The 20,251-nt window shown below is 53.1% G+C and overlaps 3 protein-coding genes across 3 annotated transcripts in view; all 3 read right to left on the reverse strand.

The window, feature by feature from the left end:
* Positions 1-254: 254 nt before the first annotated feature.
* Positions 255-4,120, reverse strand: LOC146250878 (uncharacterized). Its single transcript, XM_084680566.1, has 4 exons — positions 4,045-4,120; positions 2,945-3,123; positions 2,468-2,534; positions 255-1,764 (listed from the first exon to the last, which is right to left on the reverse strand). Exons 2-4 carry the CDS (start codon positions 3,062-3,064, stop codon positions 1,253-1,255), a joined length of 699 nt encoding a protein of 232 aa, XP_084536692.1. The 5' UTR covers positions 3,065-3,123; positions 4,045-4,120; the 3' UTR covers positions 255-1,252.
* wdr6 (WD repeat domain 6) lies at positions 4,118-9,266 on the reverse strand. Its single transcript, XM_084680541.1, has 6 exons — positions 9,094-9,266; positions 8,811-8,928; positions 5,839-8,650; positions 5,635-5,712; positions 5,265-5,381; positions 4,118-5,049 (listed from the first exon to the last, which is right to left on the reverse strand). The coding sequence occupies exons 1-6, from the start codon at positions 9,190-9,192 to the stop codon at positions 4,215-4,217; spliced, it is 4,059 nt and encodes a 1,352-aa protein (XP_084536667.1). The 5' UTR covers positions 9,193-9,266; the 3' UTR covers positions 4,118-4,214.
* Positions 9,267-13,480: 4,214 nt separating this feature from the next.
* Positions 13,481-20,251, reverse strand: part of celsr3 (cadherin, EGF LAG seven-pass G-type receptor 3) — a 35,540-nt gene continuing 28,769 nt past the window's right edge. The window contains exons 30-37 of the mRNA XM_084681340.1: positions 19,921-20,047; positions 19,557-19,676; positions 18,438-18,535; positions 17,552-17,643; positions 16,176-16,349; positions 15,542-15,736; positions 13,928-14,921; positions 13,481-13,508 (exon numbers count right to left, since the gene is read on the reverse strand). Coding sequence (XP_084537466.1) covers positions 13,481-13,508; positions 13,928-14,921; positions 15,542-15,736; positions 16,176-16,349; positions 17,552-17,643; positions 18,438-18,535; positions 19,557-19,676; positions 19,921-20,047 — 1,828 coding nt within the window. The remainder of the gene's footprint in view (positions 13,509-13,927; positions 14,922-15,541; positions 15,737-16,175; positions 16,350-17,551; positions 17,644-18,437; positions 18,536-19,556; positions 19,677-19,920; positions 20,048-20,251) is intronic.

Raw genomic sequence — 20,251 nt, forward strand, 5'->3', positions numbered from 1 at the left:
CATGTGTGTCATAATCATAAGAAAAGACAATGGAAGACAGTTGAATGGAGCTGGATGGCGTGTCATGGAATAGGATAGGACAGAAGAGGACAGATTAAAGTCAACCGTAAAAGTCCCCATTTGCAAAAGCCTTCTGAAATCCACATGAATATAACACAGCCACTGAGCTAACTTCAAACAGCTTTTCTAGGGGTTGCCTGGGAGACATCAAAGTTCGCCTTACAAAGCCATTCAATAATGAATGCTGATTGTCATTTAAATGCCTGATTATATTTATTATTTCATGGTATCATTAATAATGGCATAATAACCACAGATACCAGACTGTAGCTGAGTCAACATTGGAACTGGAAAGACGTGTACCAACTGTTCGTCCGCTGGTTGTGACAATATATCTGTGTGTGTGTGTGTGTGTGAATGCGTGTGCGTGTGTGTCATATGACTGTTGGAACTATCGAAAACAAGAACAGCCCTGTTCTCAGTTCCACTATCAATAAGTAGAGTATTAAATAAATGGTGTGCCAAGTCCGGCTGTTTTACCTCGTCTCCAGTCACAGTGTAAACGAGGTGAGGCGCGGCATGTCTCTCTCTGGCTTTATCGACACTCAGTGGCATCAATATATGATTACATTCATAAGAGATGCTGGCAGGTAGCCAGCCAGAGAGCCACCGAGACTGACAGACAGATAGGCGTTACCTTGTGTGACAGACAGGTAGTGGCTTGTGTATCGGGTTCCCTCAGAGTGAGACCTATCTGTATCTTGTTGTTCTGACTAATCCCGGCGTAGTGTCAAGGTCCACACATCAAACAGCCGGCCCATCGGCTCTTCAACCAGAGCTCTCCTGCGAGCACCTGACTGAGCACCACTGTGTGTGTGTGTGTGTGTGTGTGAACATCACGAGCGAATACACACAGTAGATATTAAGAATGTGAGGATGCGTTGGTTTAGCAGACTTTTAACCAAAGCGACGTACAGGAGGGATGTGATTTCTTGGTATGCGGTCAAAAGCTCCACCACTGAGCTCCACCCATCCCCTACATTGTGCACACTCTCTCACAACACACACACAAATGTACACACAAACAAGTGTTCTCGTCAGACTGTATCCACAACGTCTGAGCACGACCATCAGGTGCATCCCGGGTGCATGGATCAGAATGGGGTCGCGTTGCGGTCGAGTCGCCGTCAATTCTGTCAGCGCTGGCCCGCGAGGACCCCGACGCGTGGGTCGGAATCGGTCGCGGTCACGGTCAGTACTGAATCTGTCGGAGCAGGACCATGAGGTCCCTGATGCGCTCGGCGCGGCAGCGGGGCGCCTGGTGGAGCGGCAGCTCGAAGAAGGAGAAGGTGAAGCTGCGCGAGAAGCTCAGGTTGGTGACGGGCCTGAGCGGGGGCAGCCGGGGGGCCCGGGGGGGCCTCCTGGGGGGAGGCACTCTCCGCCGCGCCCTCCCCACCCTGGGGCCCCTCTCCTGGGGGGTGGAGGAGGCCAGGGGCGAGGGGGCCGGGCTCCGCAGGCGGGCGGGGTGCCTGGGAAGGCGGGGAGAGGAGGGAGAGGAGGGGGTGGGGGGAGGGATCGGGGGTGGGGGCGGGGGCGGAGGAGGGGGGATGCTGGTGAAGGAGGATTCGGAGAGGGACTGCCCCCCCCAGGGGGTCATGGTGTCTGGGGGGGTGGTGTAGAGCTGCTGGGTGGCTGGGGCGCGCTTCCTCCTCCTGGCCTGCTGGGGCTGCTGGTGGGTGGGGAGGGTGGTGAGGGTTGGCTTGTCTGGGGAAAGAGCAAGATAGTTTGTTAGCTCCAGCAGGAACACTGATTCATGGTAAAACAGAAGGCCTTTTATAATTGGGTAAGTATCCATTCTATCCTATCTTGACAGACCAGTCTTGCGTTGTGAGACAGCTGGATTTGCAAGATCACGACCACTTACCATCTTACCTTGAAGTTAGGCCTTGACGGACAGCTCATCCAATCCCCTGCCAGTATTGCCAGTAAGTGCCTGCCCTTTTCCCAACAGTTTCCAAGAACGACTCCCCAGACTACGTCTCACAAACCATCCGTTGAGTCAAGTTGTGAAAACATCAGCAAATGGCCACAATTTCCCATCTCTCACATCCTTCCTGTCCAGCTGTGCTATCCCACAATCCCCAGCTGTGAGCACAGAGTAGGAAGTGTATTTTCTGTACATGACACCAGCAGAGTGTCTGTCAGCAGTGGTTTCCTGGGGTATTAGGCCCTCTCCCTTTCTCTCCTCATATCTCTCTCTCCCTCTCAGCCCCACTGGAAAAGCAGATCATGTGTCTCTGTGCTGACAGAGAATACAAAGTCCCAAGGAAAGAAGCCCGTCACAGGCAACAAGCTGGCTTCTCCGGGATACGGTGCCGGGTGCCGGGTCAGAGAGCGGCCGTGTGTGCATGCACGCGATACGACACGCAAGGAACGGACAGATGGATGGACAGGTGTCACACAGTACCTGTTGGCTTCGTTCCAGCAGAGCCAATCATGGGCAAGCGATCCCGTGACATCACTGACCCTGTTGTCTACAGATAAAACACGAGAGGGTCATCATCACACACAGGATAAAGGGTAGATAGACGGGCTGGTACTGGTGGTCTATATCTACATTGGAAATCCCTGATATATATGTGTGTGTGTGTGTGTCTATGCGTATAGGATGTAAATCACATGCATGGATGTGTGGAGAAGGCTATCGCTCTTGGGAGTGCCGTATGTGTGTTTTTGTATGTGTCCATGTGTGTTTGTATGTGTAAAGAAGACACTGGCATCAGTCATGCAGTGTGACACACAAGCGTTCAGGGCCTGGCAACACCAAAACACACAGTGTGTTCACAGAAGAAATTCCCATCCCGCTGTTCTTCTTCCATGGGCTGCGGTCAGCCATACTGTGTGTGTGTGTGTGTGTGTGTGTGTGTGAAGTGCAGTAGCCTACCTCTCTGGGGGTGGAGGGGGGCTCTGTCTTTGGGGAGGTCTCAGCTACTGACGCTCCTCTCCTGCTCCCTCTGGCCTGCTGCTGGCTCCTCTCAGCGTTTTCCCTGGTCCGGAGGGGCATTACTCAAAACAGAGGAATGAGAAGATGTGCTCCCGTTTCATCGTCGCACTTCGCGTGGGCTGAGATAGATGGAGACGAGGTAGAGAAAGTCAACAAATGAACGGAATACTTAGTGTCTATTGTCCTGCGGACACCCACACAAACTCTGTCTCCCCTCCCCCTCTCTCTCTACCCCTCTGTGTGTATCTCTCTCTCTCTCCCTTTTCTCTCCCTCTCTCTCTTTTCTCTCTCCCTTTTCTCTATCCCTCTCTCCCCCTCTCTGTTTCTCTCTCTACCTCTCTGTGTTTCTCTCCCCCTCTCTCTCTCCCCCCCTCTCTCTCTCTGTGTCTCTCTCTCACACTCTCTTTCTGTGGCCTGGTGCTACAGGGCCTCCCCTCCTTGTCCTCTGTCCTGGTCCAGGGAGCTGTGCAGACCCCCTCACAGCTGGTCTGAACCCCGCCTGGTCGGACAGATCTCCTCCCTCTGCTGTGCTCTCCTCTTTCTTTCTCTGCTGCTCAATCTAGATCTTCCCTTCTCGACGGACTCCTGGAGACACCTCGCTCCCCTTCCTTTCTCCTTATCGTCCGCCGCTCATTCGATCCTTTTCTTCCCCTCTCATCCTCCCACCCCCCCCCCCCCCTTCACCTATTCATTCGCGCCACAATTTTCACCTCCTCGCCGTCTCTCACTGGCTGCCTTTCTCTCTCCCGGAGCCCTTTGGGACATTCTTTCCACATTCACTCCAGCCACTGTGAGTGACTTTGGCATGCAATCAGATGGACTCGGGACAATAGAGAACGTGAGACGTGACTGAAATATTAATGTTCCCCTGCGGTAGCCTAACCCCCCCCCCTCCGCCGCCGCACCTGCCCACTGACCCCCCATCACACACCCTACATGGGTACATCCCACCCTTTTGCCGTACGCACACACAAACACACGAGCATGCAGTCTGAAAGTCTTGCGCTCTCACACACAGTCCATTAAAGAAGTGTACATACTTGTCTGACAGTGTTATTGCGTCACTTTCTCTATTTATTTTATTCCTCCTGTCTATAAAAGAAGCACACACCATTTACTGACACAGCTGTATTTCACGTTGGGCAATATGAGGTGAAAAGGAAAATATAAACATTCGGTACATCTTTGGCACATCTGTTTGAATAACAAGTCAGTCTGGATTGGGTTTGTCTCGTCCTGGTCGTAACGGCGTCACGAAAGAAACTTTGACACGCTCCTTCTGTCCACTGTCCTCGTCCTTCACCTCATCCTGGTGCCTGTTCTTGATCTGTAGCAGCTGTAAGCCTTGGCCACAGACCACCACCCAGCCCCTGCCACCCTCCCCCCCTGTGGACCCACGCCTCCGCCCAGGACTATCCCCACATCCAGACACCCTCCCAGGCAAAGACCCAGAGCGCCACCCGGTGTCCTCCATGGATCCAAAACTAAGTGTAGGACCAGACCCAGGCCCCTCCGTCTCCCCCTCCCTGGCCCCGGCCTCCGGCCACACCTCCAGGCCCGCTGCGTCGGCCACGTGGGAGAACATCGCCCCCCGCTGGCGGAGGCCGGTGCTGCCGCAGCTCCACAGACAAACCCTCTGGTCCGGGGAGGCCGACACCAGCAGGCCCGAGCCCAGCCTTCCCAGGGCCGTGAGGGGGGCGGCGTGGGCCGCGGGCACGCAGCCCTGGGCCTGCAGCTGGATCTGGAGCGGCGCTCTGCCGCCCTCTGTCTCCCCCTGCCGGTACTGCAGCCAGAGGACTGACACGGTCAGCTGTCCGTCGTCTCCTCCGCTCGCCACGGTGACCTGGTGCCCCGCCCCCGGCTCCGCCCCCGGCTCCTCCCACACAGCCAGGGCGTTGATGCCACTCTGGTGGGCGGCAATGGTGAAGCAGGGGGTTGGTGCAGGCAGGGCCTCGCCGGTGCAGGGGTCCAATGAGGAGGCTGCTAGACTCAGGTCCCAGACGGCGACTCTACCGTCTGTGGCGGCGCTGAACAACAACACACACCTGAGGGGGGGGGGGGGGGGGGGGGCAGGAAGGAGTTTGAGGTGACAGAGAGTCAGGTGAGACATCTTCGCGTACTCGCTCATTTCTTCGTACTCTCGTGATTTAATTTTTCTCCTTGCCTGACACTCAGTTCAAAAAAAGGGACAGAATGGGACTTTGTGTTGGGTTTACGATCACCGCGGAGGTGAAACGTGACGAGCCCCCCCGTCTCTCACCGTGAGCCTTGACGGTCTTCCACGCTGCAGGTGGCGACGCTGAGCACACACCTCTGGTGGTGGAAACTCTCCCACAGCAGCTCCACCTCACCCCTGACCTCACTGACCACAAACAGCCTGGGAGGGAGAGAGAGGCGGGGGGGGGGGGGGAGAGAGAGAAAGACAGGGACAAAAAGGGGGGAGAGAAAGAGAGAGAGGAGGAATGGAGTGACAGAGGAAGAGAGAGAGAATGAGAGAGAGAGAGAGAGAGAGAGAGAGAGGGGAAAGGGGGAGGGAGGGAGGGTGGAGCGAGCAAAGTCAGTTAAAGTGGAACACAGTTGACAGTGTCTTCTTTGCCCCCCCCCCTGACTGTGTCAGCCCAGACACCCACCTCACAGCTCCATCACTGCAGCCCAGCGCCAGAAGGACTCCCTCTGTCCCATCATGCACCACGGCCGCAGACATGTACCTGGCAGAAGACAACAGAGGAAGGAGATGGTCCGTCGTAAAGGACGAGTTCATCCACTGAACAGAAAGCAGGCTTCATAGTGAGCGCCTGTCTGTGTTCTGTATTCCTGTCCTATCTGACCCTCACCTGGTCTCTGGGTCCATTTTCACAGTCTTGTGTCGGTTCCTCTTTCTCTCCCACTGTTCGTCCAATCGGTGTCTGGCCACCTGGATCACCTGACAGGAAGGCCGCTCCAACTGTCCGTCCCATCCAATCAGCAGCCGGTAACACTGAATCTGGGCCCGCCCCCCAGCCGACACCAGCAGGGCGGAGAGATGTCGTCTCCTCCTCCCGTCGCGCCCCGGCGTCACCGCGGCCATCGTACGCACGCTGGAGATGTGGTCGGCGATGACGGCCAGCACCCTGACCGCGCCCGTCCGGGCACGGACCGCGACCACGCTCAGACTGGTGTCCTCCCCTCCGCTGACCAGGACCTCCCAGCGGCCCCCCTCCTCCCCGCCCTCCAGCCCCCCCAGACGGCAGACGCAGGCCAGGCCGCGGCCGTGCAGCCCCTCCCTCAGGGCCAGGCTCCCGGCTGGGCTGTCGGTCGGCCCGGGCGGCCGCGAGGTGAGGACCCGGCCCTGGCGGAGGAAGACCAGGGCTGCTTGCCCCCGCCAACCCCCCCCCTGGGGCGGGCTGAGGGCCCAGGAGCGATGCCCCCCGCCGCAGGGCACGGACAGCAGCCTCTCCTGCCTCACGGGGTCCCACACCACAAAGTGGACCGAGTGGAAGCCCGCGATCACAAAGCGGGCCTCCCTCGACCGACACCCCATCTGCCACTCCTGGATCCCGTGGGGCTCCTCCCCACCTCCCTCCTCCTGCCGGGGAGAGTTCTGGTCCGAGCGCTCCTCTTCTAGAACGTTCTCCTCCACCCCTCCGTGCGGGACAAGGGGTTCCGCTTCCGGAATCAGAACCCTCTCCAGCCACTCCATGCCCTTGCAGGCCCGCTGAACCCTCAAGACCTCCAGCAGGGCCCCCCCGTGCGCCGCCTCTCCTCCTCCTCCTCCTCCTCCCCCCCCAGGCCGGATCCTCAGGACCCTCACACAGCCGTCCCGCCCGGCGCTGTAGAGGAGCCCCCCGCACGCCCTCAGCCCCGTCACCCCCTGCTTCCCGTGCACCCCAAACAGACAGCAGGCCGGCCGCAGCGCTGCCTCTCCCCCTGCCTCCTCCTCCACTCCTCCTTCCTCCCCGCCCCTCCCTCTGGCCCCCTCATCGCCTTCTTCCCCGCCGCCGGCCGGGTCGCGCTTCCCGTTGAGCGCGGGGTCTCTCTCCGCTTCGGCCCGACGCGGCGGCGCTTCTTCCGTTCCCTTTCCCGCGCCCTCCTCTTCCCCGCCGTGGCGTCGCGCTCTGTCATCGAGCAGCAGCAGGAGGGATCCCCGCCTGTCGCCGCACACCCACAGCGCCCCCGCTGGTCCGGGAAGCAGCACGGCGGCGGTGAGCCAGCGCTTGGCACAGGGCGGCAGGAGGAAGGGAGGGAGAGCCTGGGTTCTCAAAAGCGGGCCGGATTCCCTCTCCTCCACCGCCACCCTCCACCGATACACCATCCCTTCCGCTCCGGAGGCGAGCAAATACCCCTCCTGCCTCCCCACCCGCCCCTCCACCCAGGTAAGGCTGTGGATCTTCCCCGCCCCCGCTCTCATTCGTACCCCTGCCCCGGGTTGGGATAGGGGGAACACCTGTACCCCACCAGTCAGGCTGCCCACAGCACACAGGCCGTCCCAGTTCACGGACCCCCCCGCCCTGACACTGAGGACGTCCATCGCGCAGTAGGACTGGAAGTCCGCTCCGCCCTCCCACACCAGCCCCCACTGCCCCCCCCCATGTAGGTAGACCTCGCCTTGGTCCGTCCCCACCACCACCCCGGCTTGGCTCCCTCCTTCCCCCCCAACCACACACACCACCTTGGGCACCCCCTTCCCCACAAAGCCCAGGTCTGTCAGGGTCTCCCCCTCGGCGTCTGCCCGCCCCTCCTCCCTCCACAGCCTCACCCCTCCATCCGCCCCCCCGGTGGCCACCCACCCGCCCCGGCCCCCCCCGGCCCGGGTCTCGCGGCATCCCTCGCTGACTGCCAATGCCCTCACCCCCCCTGCCCGGTGCCCCTTCAGAGTGAGCTGAACCCTCCCTCCCCCTCCCCAGTCCCAGACCAGACAGGCGCCGTCCTCCCCAGCGCTGAACACCCTCCCGGGGCCGAGACGCACGGAGAACACCCTGGCCTGGTGGCCGTACAGCACCCGGAGACAGGCCGGATCGGCCTTCCCACACCCCCCTCCGGCGGCCCCCAGCCTGCCCACGCCCCACACCCTCACGCTACGGTCGTCCGAGGCTGAGGCCAGCCAGCCAGCCTCTTGGAGGTAGCAGAGGCTGAAGATCACCCCGCTGTGGCCAAGCAAACGCCTCTCCACCTGGGCTTCCCTGCTCTGTTTGGCAGCTCCTGGCCTCCAGAGAATGAGCTGGTTGAAGACGGTGCCCCCCACCAGGACAGAGTCCCCCCAGGTGTCCCCCAACAGCAGGGCTGAGTAGAGCAGGCAGCCCTCCAAGCAGGAACAGAGGACCAGGACCTGCCTCTCTGTTGTGTCCAGCAGCAGAGCAGCGTTGTGGGCCAGAGCCACTGCCAGGAGAGAGTGGCCCTCTCCAGACAGCCAACGCACATCCAGGGCCCAGTCCTGCAGCTCCATGAGGGGGCCCAGGGCCTCCAGGTGCAGCGGGTCCTCAGCACGCAGCTGCACCAGGCGGACCGCCTTCCCTCCAAACACCACTAGCTCTTGCTCTGTCTGCTCTGGGGCTGAGGTCAGAGGTCGAAGCCGGATGCCATGGATACGGTAGTTGTGGAGAACGCTCAGTGAAGCAGGGGTCTTGGGGTGGGGCTGGAGGTCATACACAGACAGGATAGGACCCTCACCTGAGAGAGCAACAAGTCTGTGAGTTCAGACAGCACATACAAATATAATATATAATAGGAGACGACAATATTAACAACTTAAAGAATAAACAAAGTAGAGCTTTCCCAAAATATCATGACATAGCCTATTACAGTGTGTCAGTCAGAGCTGACTGCCGACCTGTCAGTAGGAAGTCTTCCCTCAGGAACTCCAGAGCCGTGACTGGAGCCACCAGCGCTGCTGTCTCCAATAGTAACACACTGTCTGAAGACATCTCCTCTCCGATACCAGGGGCGGTCTGACAGAGACGGAGAGAGAGAGAGCGCCAAAAATCATCTCCTGTCAGCCAGTGAATTTGACAGCTACTTCGGATTTTGCTAGCTAGCTAGCTACACATTTGCAGTCGCCGACCAAGAAGTCTTCGTTAAATTATAAAGTGAGATTTAAATCTACGGGTACTTACACAGCAGACGATATGAGAAAGGACCCTTTTTTTTGTGTCTGATCGTAGCAAGACACAGTGCATGTACCTGTAGCTACTGTAACTACAATTCACTAGCATGCAATCTGGCCATCACCCATGTGTATCTCTCTCATGGCTTGAGTCTTTACCAACCAATCAGATAATGTTATGCTGGCACCCTACCCACCAGCTCCATACAACGGCGACTCCCATTGGACGTAAACTACGTCACTACGTGTCAGGCTGATTTGTTGTTAAAAATCCACGTGAGCGCGAAGTCTAAATTGAGAATGTAGGCTGAGTAATTTGTGTACATAATAAAACTATATATTTTGTACTTTATGCTGGCATTTTTGTTGCTACAATATGATTTATGTCTTTATTGGCTAACTTACCAGTCTGTAAATAACGTTGCACGTTCAAATTGCATTAACTGTGGGAATTAATTTCGTTTAAACATGCAAACAATTATTTGGCTTGACCTAAAGTAGGTATTTCTGGGTCAATCCTGTTAAACGGTGCCTTTTAATGTCCCCAGGAAATCCTACTTCATGTTTGATGAAATAAATAAATAAAAAAATATTTCAAAACGGCTTTAATTATAGGTTTAGGTTATCCTTATATAAATTACCAAAAAGGGTCCTTAAGACATTTTTTGTATTTTAACCACTTTAGTATTTCGTACACATGGCATCGTCTTACCATGTTTTGCCATGTCCCCAGCACAAATGATCAACTTTTGCAAGAAATATCAGCCATTAAATAATAGGATATTCAAATGATTTGCTCATTATGTTGTAGACCAAGTCAAAATCTTTATACTTTTATATATTTTTCATTAAAAAAAAATTTTTTGGGGGGGGACTTACTGTATGTCCTCGAAAAAGTTTGTAGTTTTTCTTCTTTTAAGAAAATAGCCTACACTTTCCATGACACAAAGTTCATGAAAATTACATAATTTATTTTGAAACTTGGCCAACTGAAGTAAGTATGAACTTTTAGATGTAAGCTATCCTTTTTTCCAAATGTCATAATGTCGACCTGTTTGTCACAACCTTAAAGTTCTACCTTAGGCTACTTAGTTAAGGAAATAAATAACCTTTTATAATTTCAAATAGGGTTTATATAAGAATTTAAATGCTGTTCACATGTAGGGTCTCATGCTAGCTACATCATGATCACTCACAGAGCTGGGGCTAACGTAGTTGACAAAATTCCCCCCTGTTAGTTTCCCCCTTAATGTTGTGTACCAACTGGGTGGAACATGCACCTAACAGGTTGGAAATATTGTTAGAAAAAAACAACTAAAACTGCTTTATTACGTTTTATTGAGGTTATGAGGTTCATGAGGTTAAAGAAGGGCATCAAGTTTAGTGATTTAGGCCAGTGAGTTGTTCATTTGATGTTTATTGTTGGTGGTCATTTCACCCCTGTCATGTTACATTCCACCCTGTTATGCTTCATTCCACCCTGTTAGCTGAACACAATGAACTCATACAAAATATTTGGTAATTATTTTTAGACAATAAACAAATCATAAAGAACAAGGGACATATATGGACAATAAAATGTAAATATTGTTATGCCTTTACATTTTTTTTTTTTATCTTTGTGATTGTTATTCATATGTCCTAACAGGGTGGAATAATGTCATGGTCCATGTCTGACCCAAATGCCCATCATTATTAGGATAAGTGCATGATCTTGGCCAATATGTTTTCCAAACTGTTAAACATATACCTTTCCTGATTAAATGTTAAAAACTTGAAAAATAAATACTTTTGTATTCAAAAGTTACCAGGTCCAAAAGGCACCGGTTAACAGGATTAATCCTGTCAATATGGGTCAATATTTACCCTTCTATATTTGGAATGATGCATTGCATTCATATGAAGTAGTAATGAGGTGAATCTCCTTGAAGACCACTTATTATGATGATAACGAATGATGATGGGCAGGAATGTGGTTTATTCAAAGTATGTCCTTTTTTTTTATTGATAATATGGAGTTGCAGTCTCTGCCTCGCTGTGTGTCAGTGGGAGAGTAGGCCTGTGTGTAACTCAGAGACTCAGGAAAGAAAACCAGAAAGAGCATCTAAAAATTGAATGTGTTCTTCTCTTCCATACCTTCATGAAATATAGATCACACACACCACACACACAAATCTTGTAGGAAGAATGGTTTTTTATTGTCCAACATCTCGCTTGTACGGTTTCCACAGTAACGGAGTAGGAGCGGCTGTCTTGATGTCCCTCCGTTGCCGGCCAGATAGAACACATCGCACCATGAATACAAACTGAGAAAGACAGTCTCCCATCATCCCTAACTCTCCCTTCTTCATTTACCTCTTGCCATTCTAATACACTCCTAATCTCCCCATCTGTGTGCTCTAGTGTAGATCTGTAGCCCTACATCTCCTTGATTGAAACAGGAGGAATGTCTGCCCCCGTCTTGTCCAATCTCTCTTCAGATCCACATTAATGCATAGGAACAGCAAGGTTGTTCTGGGATTAATTTACGTCTCTAGATCTTACGTCATTATTTATTTTCTGTCTTCTCTTTTTTTCCATTTGTGATACTTGTGTCCCAGTTGGGAAATCCGACCGTAGGAAATGTTGCATGTAAAAAAAGTTTGAACAAAAATAACGCATAGACCCACTCTCACGCTAAAATGTCCAAAGTAATAAACTTCAATTAAATATCCATAAATAAAATAAATCTTGTCTGTACATGTTAAAGGTAATAAATAAAGCATGTCATAAATAATGTAAAAAATAAACACAATAAAAACTGACCGGTGACAAAAACACTGGAGAAGCTGAAACAAGGGAAGTGGGCGAGGGTAGAGGAGGAGGAACCGGTGGGAGGTTTTTGGCAATAATACTGACACAATAATATTCACTGTTCACAACCCAAGGACACGGTAGAGAACATCCACTGGTCAAAGAGATTTACACACCCAGGGTGTGTGAGATATGCTTGTTTTTTTTTAACAATCTGCGCTTCACTTCCTCTATTTCCTCTCTTTCCGCTCTCCCTCCGGTGAGTCACTGTTTCTTTCCCGGCTTTCATTTGAATGCAAGTCGTGTCTGACCCACTTTTTGTTCCTGTCGACTGTTTTTCTTTACTGTTATTTCACTGTTGTGCCCTTTCATTTCTTGTTTCAACTCCACCTGCTCTTAGATGACTCACCGTTTCTTTTTGCCTTCCTTCCAATCCTCTCCTTCCTACATCCATATTTACCTCATGTCCAACTCAATCAGAAACCACTTTACAGCTTTTAGCACAAACACAAAGTTGACCTTTTCTGTGCCCCATTGGCTCACACCCCCAACATAACAGGCACCATGTGACCCTGTTGTACTGCATTCCTACTGGTTCAAAGGAGTCTAGAATAGACCAGGTATTCCCAGGGAGAGGGACCTGTATTGAAGCTTTGTAGTATCTATATGTGGTTCTTTGTAGTAGTTATAGAAAGACTGGATGTTGGTAAAATAGATCATTAACATTCAGATTCAGTGAGAATTACATTGATACTCCTATCCAGACTGCATTATATCAGGACCAGTATTGAATAAAAATGGAATCAACCCAATGACCTTATTGTCATATCAGCTGTAGGTGGTTAGTTATCTTACACTTCACAATCATTTGTTCAGTCGAGTCTCTCGGCTTATAATCCATCCTATGTACAATCTCCCCACCCGCCTGTTACTGCCTTCCAATCACATAACGTCTCATTATTAAATCCAATCAGCACGGACCGTGCCCTGTTCTTTTCTTCAGCGCTATACACAGTGTGATGGGGTTGGGGTTAGGGTTTAGGAAAAAGGTTATCAGGGATAAAAAGGTCTCAGAGTTTGGGATTGACTTTGAGGGATTTTCTCCCTTTTGCAACAGACACCACTCAGACAGCTCTCTCACAACCTTACATCGACATCATCTTCAAAAACATCACAAGAGATTTCGTTTTCTTCATCTCTGATGAAAAAAGATACAAAATGTATAAAAAACCTTATGTACAGCTTCGACTTATTTTTCTTTTCTTTTTTTGTTCACCCTTCATTTATTTATTATCGCCAACTCCTTCTGTTCCCATTGAGAAATGTTGAGGGTTAAAGTTCGTGGTGACAGTAATGGCAGAGGTAGCTTCCCTCACTTCCTATGCTCCACATCACGACACATGGGCTGAGAGCCAAACTCACAACCTCACAAAGTATCCACCACTGTCTCTCCATCCTCTCTGTCCTCACGTGTCAGTCCTCCGTTATCCCAGGTTGCCTCGGCAGTCCAGGGTGCCTAACTGACCTCTGACCTTGGCCAAACCCTGTATCGTCATTGGTTCTAAATCAGAGACACAATGCATTGTGGGATATGGAGGCTGCCATCAAGACTGTCCTTCGCTCCTGTTGATTCTGTGGAGAGTGAGATGCTGGGATTAATAATCAGACACACAGACGCAATAAAGACATCAGACAAAGTTGTCTGAAACTGATATGAGTGATACAAATAATAACTAGCTTGAAGGTACAGTAAGCATGTCAATCTCTCTTACATGTGTACACGTTTGGATAAGCTAGGCACTAGACACGTGCGACCAACATCCACAAACGACCTCCTTAGTAGGACCATGTAGGGAGGACAAGGGGGGGGGAAGAGGAGTGGTGACAAAGAGCTGACAGAGAGCTCCCAGAGGGACGAGAAGGAAACTAGAGGTGTGTGGAGAGAGGGAGGCGGCAGAGGCAAACTTCAGAAGAGATGGAGATGGGAAAGAGAATGATGTCAGATATGCAGAGAGAAGGGGGTGGGGGGTGGGGGAGAGGCGGTGACTTACTCTGAGTCGGGGGACACCTCGGAGATGCTGTGCGAGGTGGCGGAGTGGGGCGGGGAGGGGGAGGGGCCCCGTGCAGAGGGGTTGGGGGGGGCCAGGACAGAGGAGCTGAAGGAGGCCAAGATGGAGGACAGGATGTCCAGGTGCTCGCTGGACGGGTGGCGGCTGGGGGGGGCGCCGGGGGCGGGGCCGGGGGCGGAGCCGGGGGGATACCTACACGGCGGGGCGGAGTCCAGGCGACTGCGGGAGCGCAGGGAGAGGGGCTCCTGGGGCTCCTCGCTGATGGGGGGCGGGGGCTCCGAGGAGGGGGGCTGGTCGGGGTGCGACGGCTGCCGCGGGGGCAGCGTCCGGAGCCACTCCCGGCACGGCTGCGATTGGACGCCGCCGCCCCCGTTGGCGTCCAGCTGCTCTCTGGAGCGGCTGCTCATCAGCGCCCCCCCCAGGTGCTCCCGGGAGGTGGCCTGCCGGCGCGTCAGCGTGTTCAGCTGCGAGCGGGACCCCCCCAGCTCGCCCCCCAGCCCGACCGCCCCACTCAGGTCCTCCCTGGAGGCGTGGGCGCTGTGCTGGAACTCCAGTCTGTCTCTGGATGCACTCAGGTTCTCTCGAGACGCTCGCTGGTCCAGGCCCAGGGCCGGACCAGGGCCCAGGGCCGGACCAGGGCCCAGGCCGGGCTCCCTGCGGCGGGGCAGCAGATCCAGGTTGTCCCTGGAGCCCTGGCGGTCCAGGCGGTCCCGGGAGCCGCCCCCAGCCTGGCGACCCAGAGGGTCCCTGGAGAGCTGTCTGCGGGCCAGAGAGTCCAGCTGCTCCCTGGAGGAATAGCGGGAGGCCGGCTGGGACAGCGAGCCCGTGCCTGAGTACATGCGTCCGTAGGAGGCTGCGGGGACGCCCCGGTGGCCCAGGGTGGAGGTCCGGTACCAGGACAGCTCGCTGGGGACACGGCCCATGGTGGACAGGCCCTGGAGGGCCGGGGGGCAGCCAATACGGTTCTTCAGAATACCTGGGAGACAGAGGAGAGGAGCGGGACACCAAAAGGAGGGAGGAGATGGACAGATAAAGAAACAGAGTCAGAGGAAGTCTAGAGGACAAAGACAGAGAGTCAACACACCCGCACTTGTTCCGGGAGTACAACGGAACTTAGGAATGCTTGATTGGACCTGATGTTAGTTTCCTCTTCCTTTTACTGTTGATTGTTCTTCTACAGGTACAGTCTTGCACTTTTTGTGGTTCATGTTGTTTTAATTTGTAACTTGTATAACTGCATGCTCTTATGGGTCTTCCCTTTGGCACTTGTTTAGTTTTTTCACAATGTATGCTTCATGTTTTGGCTGCTTGCAATGTTTGGGACTACCCCGTTGTTATGATCAGTGACCTATGCTCTTTTGTAAAGCTCTCTCTTGGAAGTCGCTGTGGATAAAAGCGTCTGCTAAATGCATAAATGTAAATGTAAATGTACGCACACACACTACACACGGCCACAACAACACAACTCGTTGTCGTGGTCCGGGGACACAGACAACTTTCGGACAAGGTTACTTGTCGGCGAGTGACTCAGAAACGGTGGTGGCAGCGCGTGCGTGTGTGTGTGACGGGACTTGTGTGAGGGCGTGTGCGTCTCACCCTTGCGGTGGCGGTTGGGCTGGGTCAGGCCGTTCTCATCTCCGCTGGTCAGCGCTGCGTCTGCCTGGTTGTTGTTGGCGGCGTCCTTGCTGTAGTCCGACCCTAGGCGGCGCTCCGAGCCCCACTTCTGCAGGGAGTGCGCCTCACACTCCTCCAGAGCTGGCCAATAGGAGAGCAGGTCATTGCCGTCTAGGTCTGACACAAAAGGAAGGACAGTTGCTATTGGTCAGCAAACCCAAATACAACCCTTTGTATATTTGAATTCAGCTTATACTGTAATATTATCAAGACAATGTGTACGCTATAATGATCTGGTAATAAGGTCACTTGGTCACTGTCTCACTCAATCTCACACTCACACATTATGGATCTGAAATATCGATATTTATCTGTTTATCTTTGCATTTATCTAGCCGCCACATCAATTTCAGATACGTTTGAGACAGGTCTAACATTCATGTATAATTAAATAAACTGTATTGATCTACAACTTAAAAGTCTGACATTTCTAACAGTATTGATGAACATGTCACAAGTATGGCATGTTTAACCTTCTCATCCATGTGAAATACAAGGACTCTCATTGATTGCTGACCATCACAGCTGACATTTACAGAATGACAGCCCTGCCTACCTTTGGTGCCGTTGTGGGCAGGCTCCGTGAGCAGCCGCTCGCTCTGATTGGTCCGTTTGAAGCGGCGCTGGATGCGCCCCCGGAGACGGACGTTGTCCTCGCTCTCGGAGGAGGGGATGGAGAGACTACGCTCTTCCTCCAGGGAGAGGTCTGAGTCCGAGTCAGAATCCTCACCTGGTGGAGGAGAGGAGCGGATGGAAGGAGGGAGGGAGGGAGGGAGGGAGGGAGGGAGGGAGGGAGGGAGGGAGGGAGGGAGGGAGGGAGGGAGGGAGGGAGGGAGGGAGGGAGGGAGGGAGGGAGGGAGGGAGGGAGGGAGGGAGGAGGAGGAGAGGAGGGAAGAAAGGAGATGAGGGAGGAGAGGAGGAGGGGAGGAGAGGAGGAGGAGAGAAGAAAGGAGATGAGGGAGGAGAGGAGGGAGGTAAACAGGCAGCATTTAGGTCAAGCAAAGGAGGAAGGGAGACAGAGAGGAAGGATAGGGGGGGTGATGGAAGAAAAAGAGAGAGGGAGGACAGAAGCGAATGGGGAAGAGAGACGGACAAAAATAGGGAGGGGGAAAAGGGGAGGGGGGATGAAGAAGAAAAAAGGAGTTGGCAGAAAGAGAGAGAGGGGAGGGAGTGTGCAAAAAGAGAACGAGAGCAGGAAAGTGTTACTAAGTGCAGCAAAGAGCAGTGACAGGATACGTGACAAACATGCGCTGTGATCGTTTCTGTTTGGGTGAATTATGAATGTGTCCCTCTGCTGGCTCATCTGTCCTAAGTGACGAGACGTTCGGACTATTTACAATGTTGTCCCAGCAGCCACCAGAGTGGTATACACACGCCATCATCCAAACAGCATCACTCTACCATGTTTAAGTGCTTATTGTGTGTGTGAGGGTGTATAGTGTGGATGTAGGGTATGTGCATGTGTGGGTCTGGTTATATGACTGGTTATATGTGTGCCTGCCTACCTGTCTGTCTGTCTGTTTGTCTGTCTGTCTGAGTGTGTGTGTGTGTCTGTCTGTCTGTCTGTCTGTCTGTCTGTCTGTCTGTCTGTCTGAGTGTGTGTGTCTGTCTGTCTGTCTGTCTGAGTGTGTGTGTGTCTGTCTGTCTGTCTGTCTGTCTGTCTGAGTGTGTGTCTGTCTGTCTGTCTGTCTGTCTGAGTGTGTGTGTGTCTGTCTGTCTGAGTGTGTATCTGTCTGTCTGTCTGTCTGTCTGTCTGTCTGAGTGTGTGTCTGTCTGTCTGTCTGTCTGTCTGAGTGTGTGTCTGTCTGTCTGTCTGTCTGAGTGTGTGTCTGTCTGTCTGTCTGTCTGTCTGAGTGTGTGTCTGTCTGTCTGTCTGTCTGTCTGTCTGAGTGTGTGTCTGTCTGTCTGTCTGTCTGTCTGAGTGTGTGTTACCTCCGTCTCTGTGGAACATGGCCACGTCCAGGTCCGTAGCTCCGGTGTGACCCAGGGCGTGCTCCAGAGTCTGGCGGGCCAGCAGGTTCTCTCTGGAAGGACGGCAGGGTGTGAACCACGGAGCCGACGCATGACAACACGCAGACACACTAGCACGCACACGCACACACAAAGGAACACACGCGCACAAACAGGCCGTCACACACGCACACACAGGGATACACAGAGAACACACACAGGCACGCCAACACACAAGGAGACAGGCGTCCAGGCGCCAGAGAGGCCCACACAGACCATTCAGACGCATGACACACATCAGAAGGACAGGCGGGAACAGGACAGTCCCAGAGCCAGAGCCAGCATTAGCCATGCTCCACATCCTACAGGCCAATTCATCACCATGGCGACCCCAGACACCCAGACGACACACGTGCACCTCTCACCCCGACAACACTCATGAGCGCGCCACTCGACACCTGTAGCTGTGTCGCACGCTATGGTGGGGCCTATTCAGCCTCCCCGGTATGTTTTTTATGCCATTGTGCAGCTGGATAACTGTTAACGTGTGACGTCAACATACCGGACACCCACTCAGCCTGTTGTTCTGTGTGCTATTGTGTCGTTGAATAACGTGCCTGTCCGGATCCAATGTCTGTTCTTGGTCTCGGATTTTGAGAAAAACATTTAGTTTTTTCGAAATAAATGGGACTAGTCCAGTGCGACTTACACATGTTTGTTTCCTCTTCATGACGCATTTTTGGGACTGATGCGACTTATACTCCGGAGCGACTTACAGTCCCAAAAATACGGTACGTCAGTGTGTGTGTCTAGTTGTAAGTGTATATGTGTGCGGTTGTGCATGCACACGTGTGTGTGTGCTACTGACCGGGCACTGCTGACTGAAGAGATGGTGGAGGCTCCCAGGGTGATGCGGTGGAGCCCACTCTGCTCCAGCAGGGACGCGTTGTTGTAGGGGTTCTGACCCTGGACACACACACACACGTACACACACATCACACACAGCTTGTAGTAGCTATGCTCGTCTTTGCCACTACATTGACACTGCCTGTGTGAAAGGCTAAAGACGCACTCGTTCTGGGAGTACAACAGTACTTAAGAGAGATTTGTTGGATGAGATGTTGGTTTATTTCCTCCAGGAACACAAGGGCCTTGTTGCACTTGTTGGTTAGGTGTAACTGATTTAACTTCTTAAAATAAGGGCAGGTTTTGTTACATTCTATTAATGTGACTACTGATTTAACTACTTGTACTCGCTGTGATTTGTATTATTGTTGCTTGCTTTCCTCCAGGTATAATAGCACTTTTGAGGATCATGTTGTTTAATCGTAATTAGTTTAACTACATGCTTTTCTGGTTCTACCGATTGGCACTTGTTTGCCTTTCACAATGTATACTTCATGTTTTGGCTACCAGCAATGTTTTGGGGGCTATCTCGTTGTTTATGATCATTGACCGATGCACTTTTTGTAAGGCTCTTTCTTGGAAGTCGCTTTGAATAAAAGCGTCTGCTAAATGAATCAACGTCAATGTCAATTTACATGACAAAAATGATTGGAATTATTCTTATCCATGCAATTAGTGGATGAAGCATGACTAAGCATCTCTCTCATCCAGACAGTGTAATCTCCCTAATGGTGACACATTCAGTAACAAGCTCTGACGGCTCAGACCCAGCCCACATGATCCTGCCTTGCACTGCAGCCTACGATGGAGCCATGCTAGCGAGGCTATATCCAGGCAGGCCGGAAGAGAGGAGGGGAGGATCTGGGTCAAGGCCTCTGGCCCGGGGCTGCGTGTGTGCTGGAGACGGCCCCAATGGAGAGATGGACTGATGTGGGGACCCAGTTCCAAGATAGGGTAGACAGAATACGACGCGATAGCAGGGAACGTGTGCGTGCCTGCAAGCCTTTTTGCGCTTGTGTGCGCGTGGGTGTGTGTGGGTGGGCGTCTCGGTGCGTGCGCGTGGGTGTGTGCGTGTGCTCACGGTGATCTGGGGGGCTCGGGGAGGGTCTTCACTGGGGCTCTTCTTGCCCAGACACACGAGCTTCCAGGCCTCCTGCACCTCTGAGTTCAGCACGGTGAACACCAGGAACACAGTCAGACCCTGAGGGGACAGAGGGGAGGTCACACACACACACACACACGTTAGTAGACAGACACGCACACACAGAAGCGCACGGATACCCACGCGCAAATGCGCCTACATGCAAAGGCACACACACACACACACACACACTAGTGCATACAAACAGATGCACATACATACACACATAGACTTACTTCCATACATGCACACACACACAGATAGACATATAGTTGAAACCCATACGCACACCACCCTACTGTACCTGCAGTAAGCAGAGGGCGTTGAAAAGGTAGTGGAAGGCCAGGACGCTGTTGTTGACGGCCATGAGGCCGAAGAACCAGGTGGAGGTAGCTAGGAGCAGGAGCAGGAAGGCACTGCGGATGGTAGCACTGGAGGGAGGAGAGGGAGGGAGGGAGGGAGGGAGGGAGGGAGGGAGGGAGGGAGGGAGGGAGGGAGGGAGGGAGGGAGGGAGGGAGGGAGGGAGGGAGGGAGGGAGGGAGGGAGGGAGGGAGGGAGGGAGGGAAGAGAGGGAGGGAAGAGAGGGAGGGAAGAGAGGGAGGGAAGAGAGGAAGGGAAGTCAGTCAGACAAAGAA

Source organism: Hypomesus nipponensis, chromosome 18, assembly GCF_054491055.1.
Source record: "Hypomesus nipponensis isolate SF chromosome 18, ASM5449105v1, whole genome shotgun sequence".
NCBI classification, from domain to species: Eukaryota; Metazoa; Chordata; class Actinopteri; order Osmeriformes; family Osmeridae; genus Hypomesus; species Hypomesus nipponensis.

What these genes read in the sequence shown, in the direction of transcription:
- wdr6 (XM_084680541.1), bottom strand. Translation starts at nt 9,192, where the DNA reads ATGCTAGTGAATTGTAGTTACAGTAGCTACAGGTACATGCACTGTGTC. An exon ending in TTTCTCATATCGTCTGCTGT is followed by an intron (nt 8,929 to 9,093) that starts GTAAGTACCCGT and finishes CGTCTCTGTCAG; the next exon opens with ACCGCCCCTGGTATCGGAGA. An exon ending in GAAGACCGTCAAGGCTCACG is followed by an intron (nt 5,050 to 5,264) that starts GTGAGAGACGGG and finishes CCCCCCCCTCAG; the next exon opens with GTGTGTGTTGTTGTTCAGCG.
- LOC146250878 (XM_084680566.1), bottom strand. Translation starts at nt 3,064, where the DNA reads ATGCCCCTCCGGACCAGGGAAAACGCTGAGAGGAGCCAGCAGCAGGCC. An exon ending in CCCCCTCCACCCCCAGAGAG is followed by an intron (nt 2,535 to 2,944) that starts GTAGGCTACTGC and finishes TTTTATCTGTAG; the next exon opens with ACAACAGGGTCAGTGATGTC. An exon ending in TGCTGGAACGAAGCCAACAG is followed by an intron (nt 1,765 to 2,467) that starts GTACTGTGTGAC and finishes CTCTTTCCCCAG; the next exon opens with ACAAGCCAACCCTCACCACC.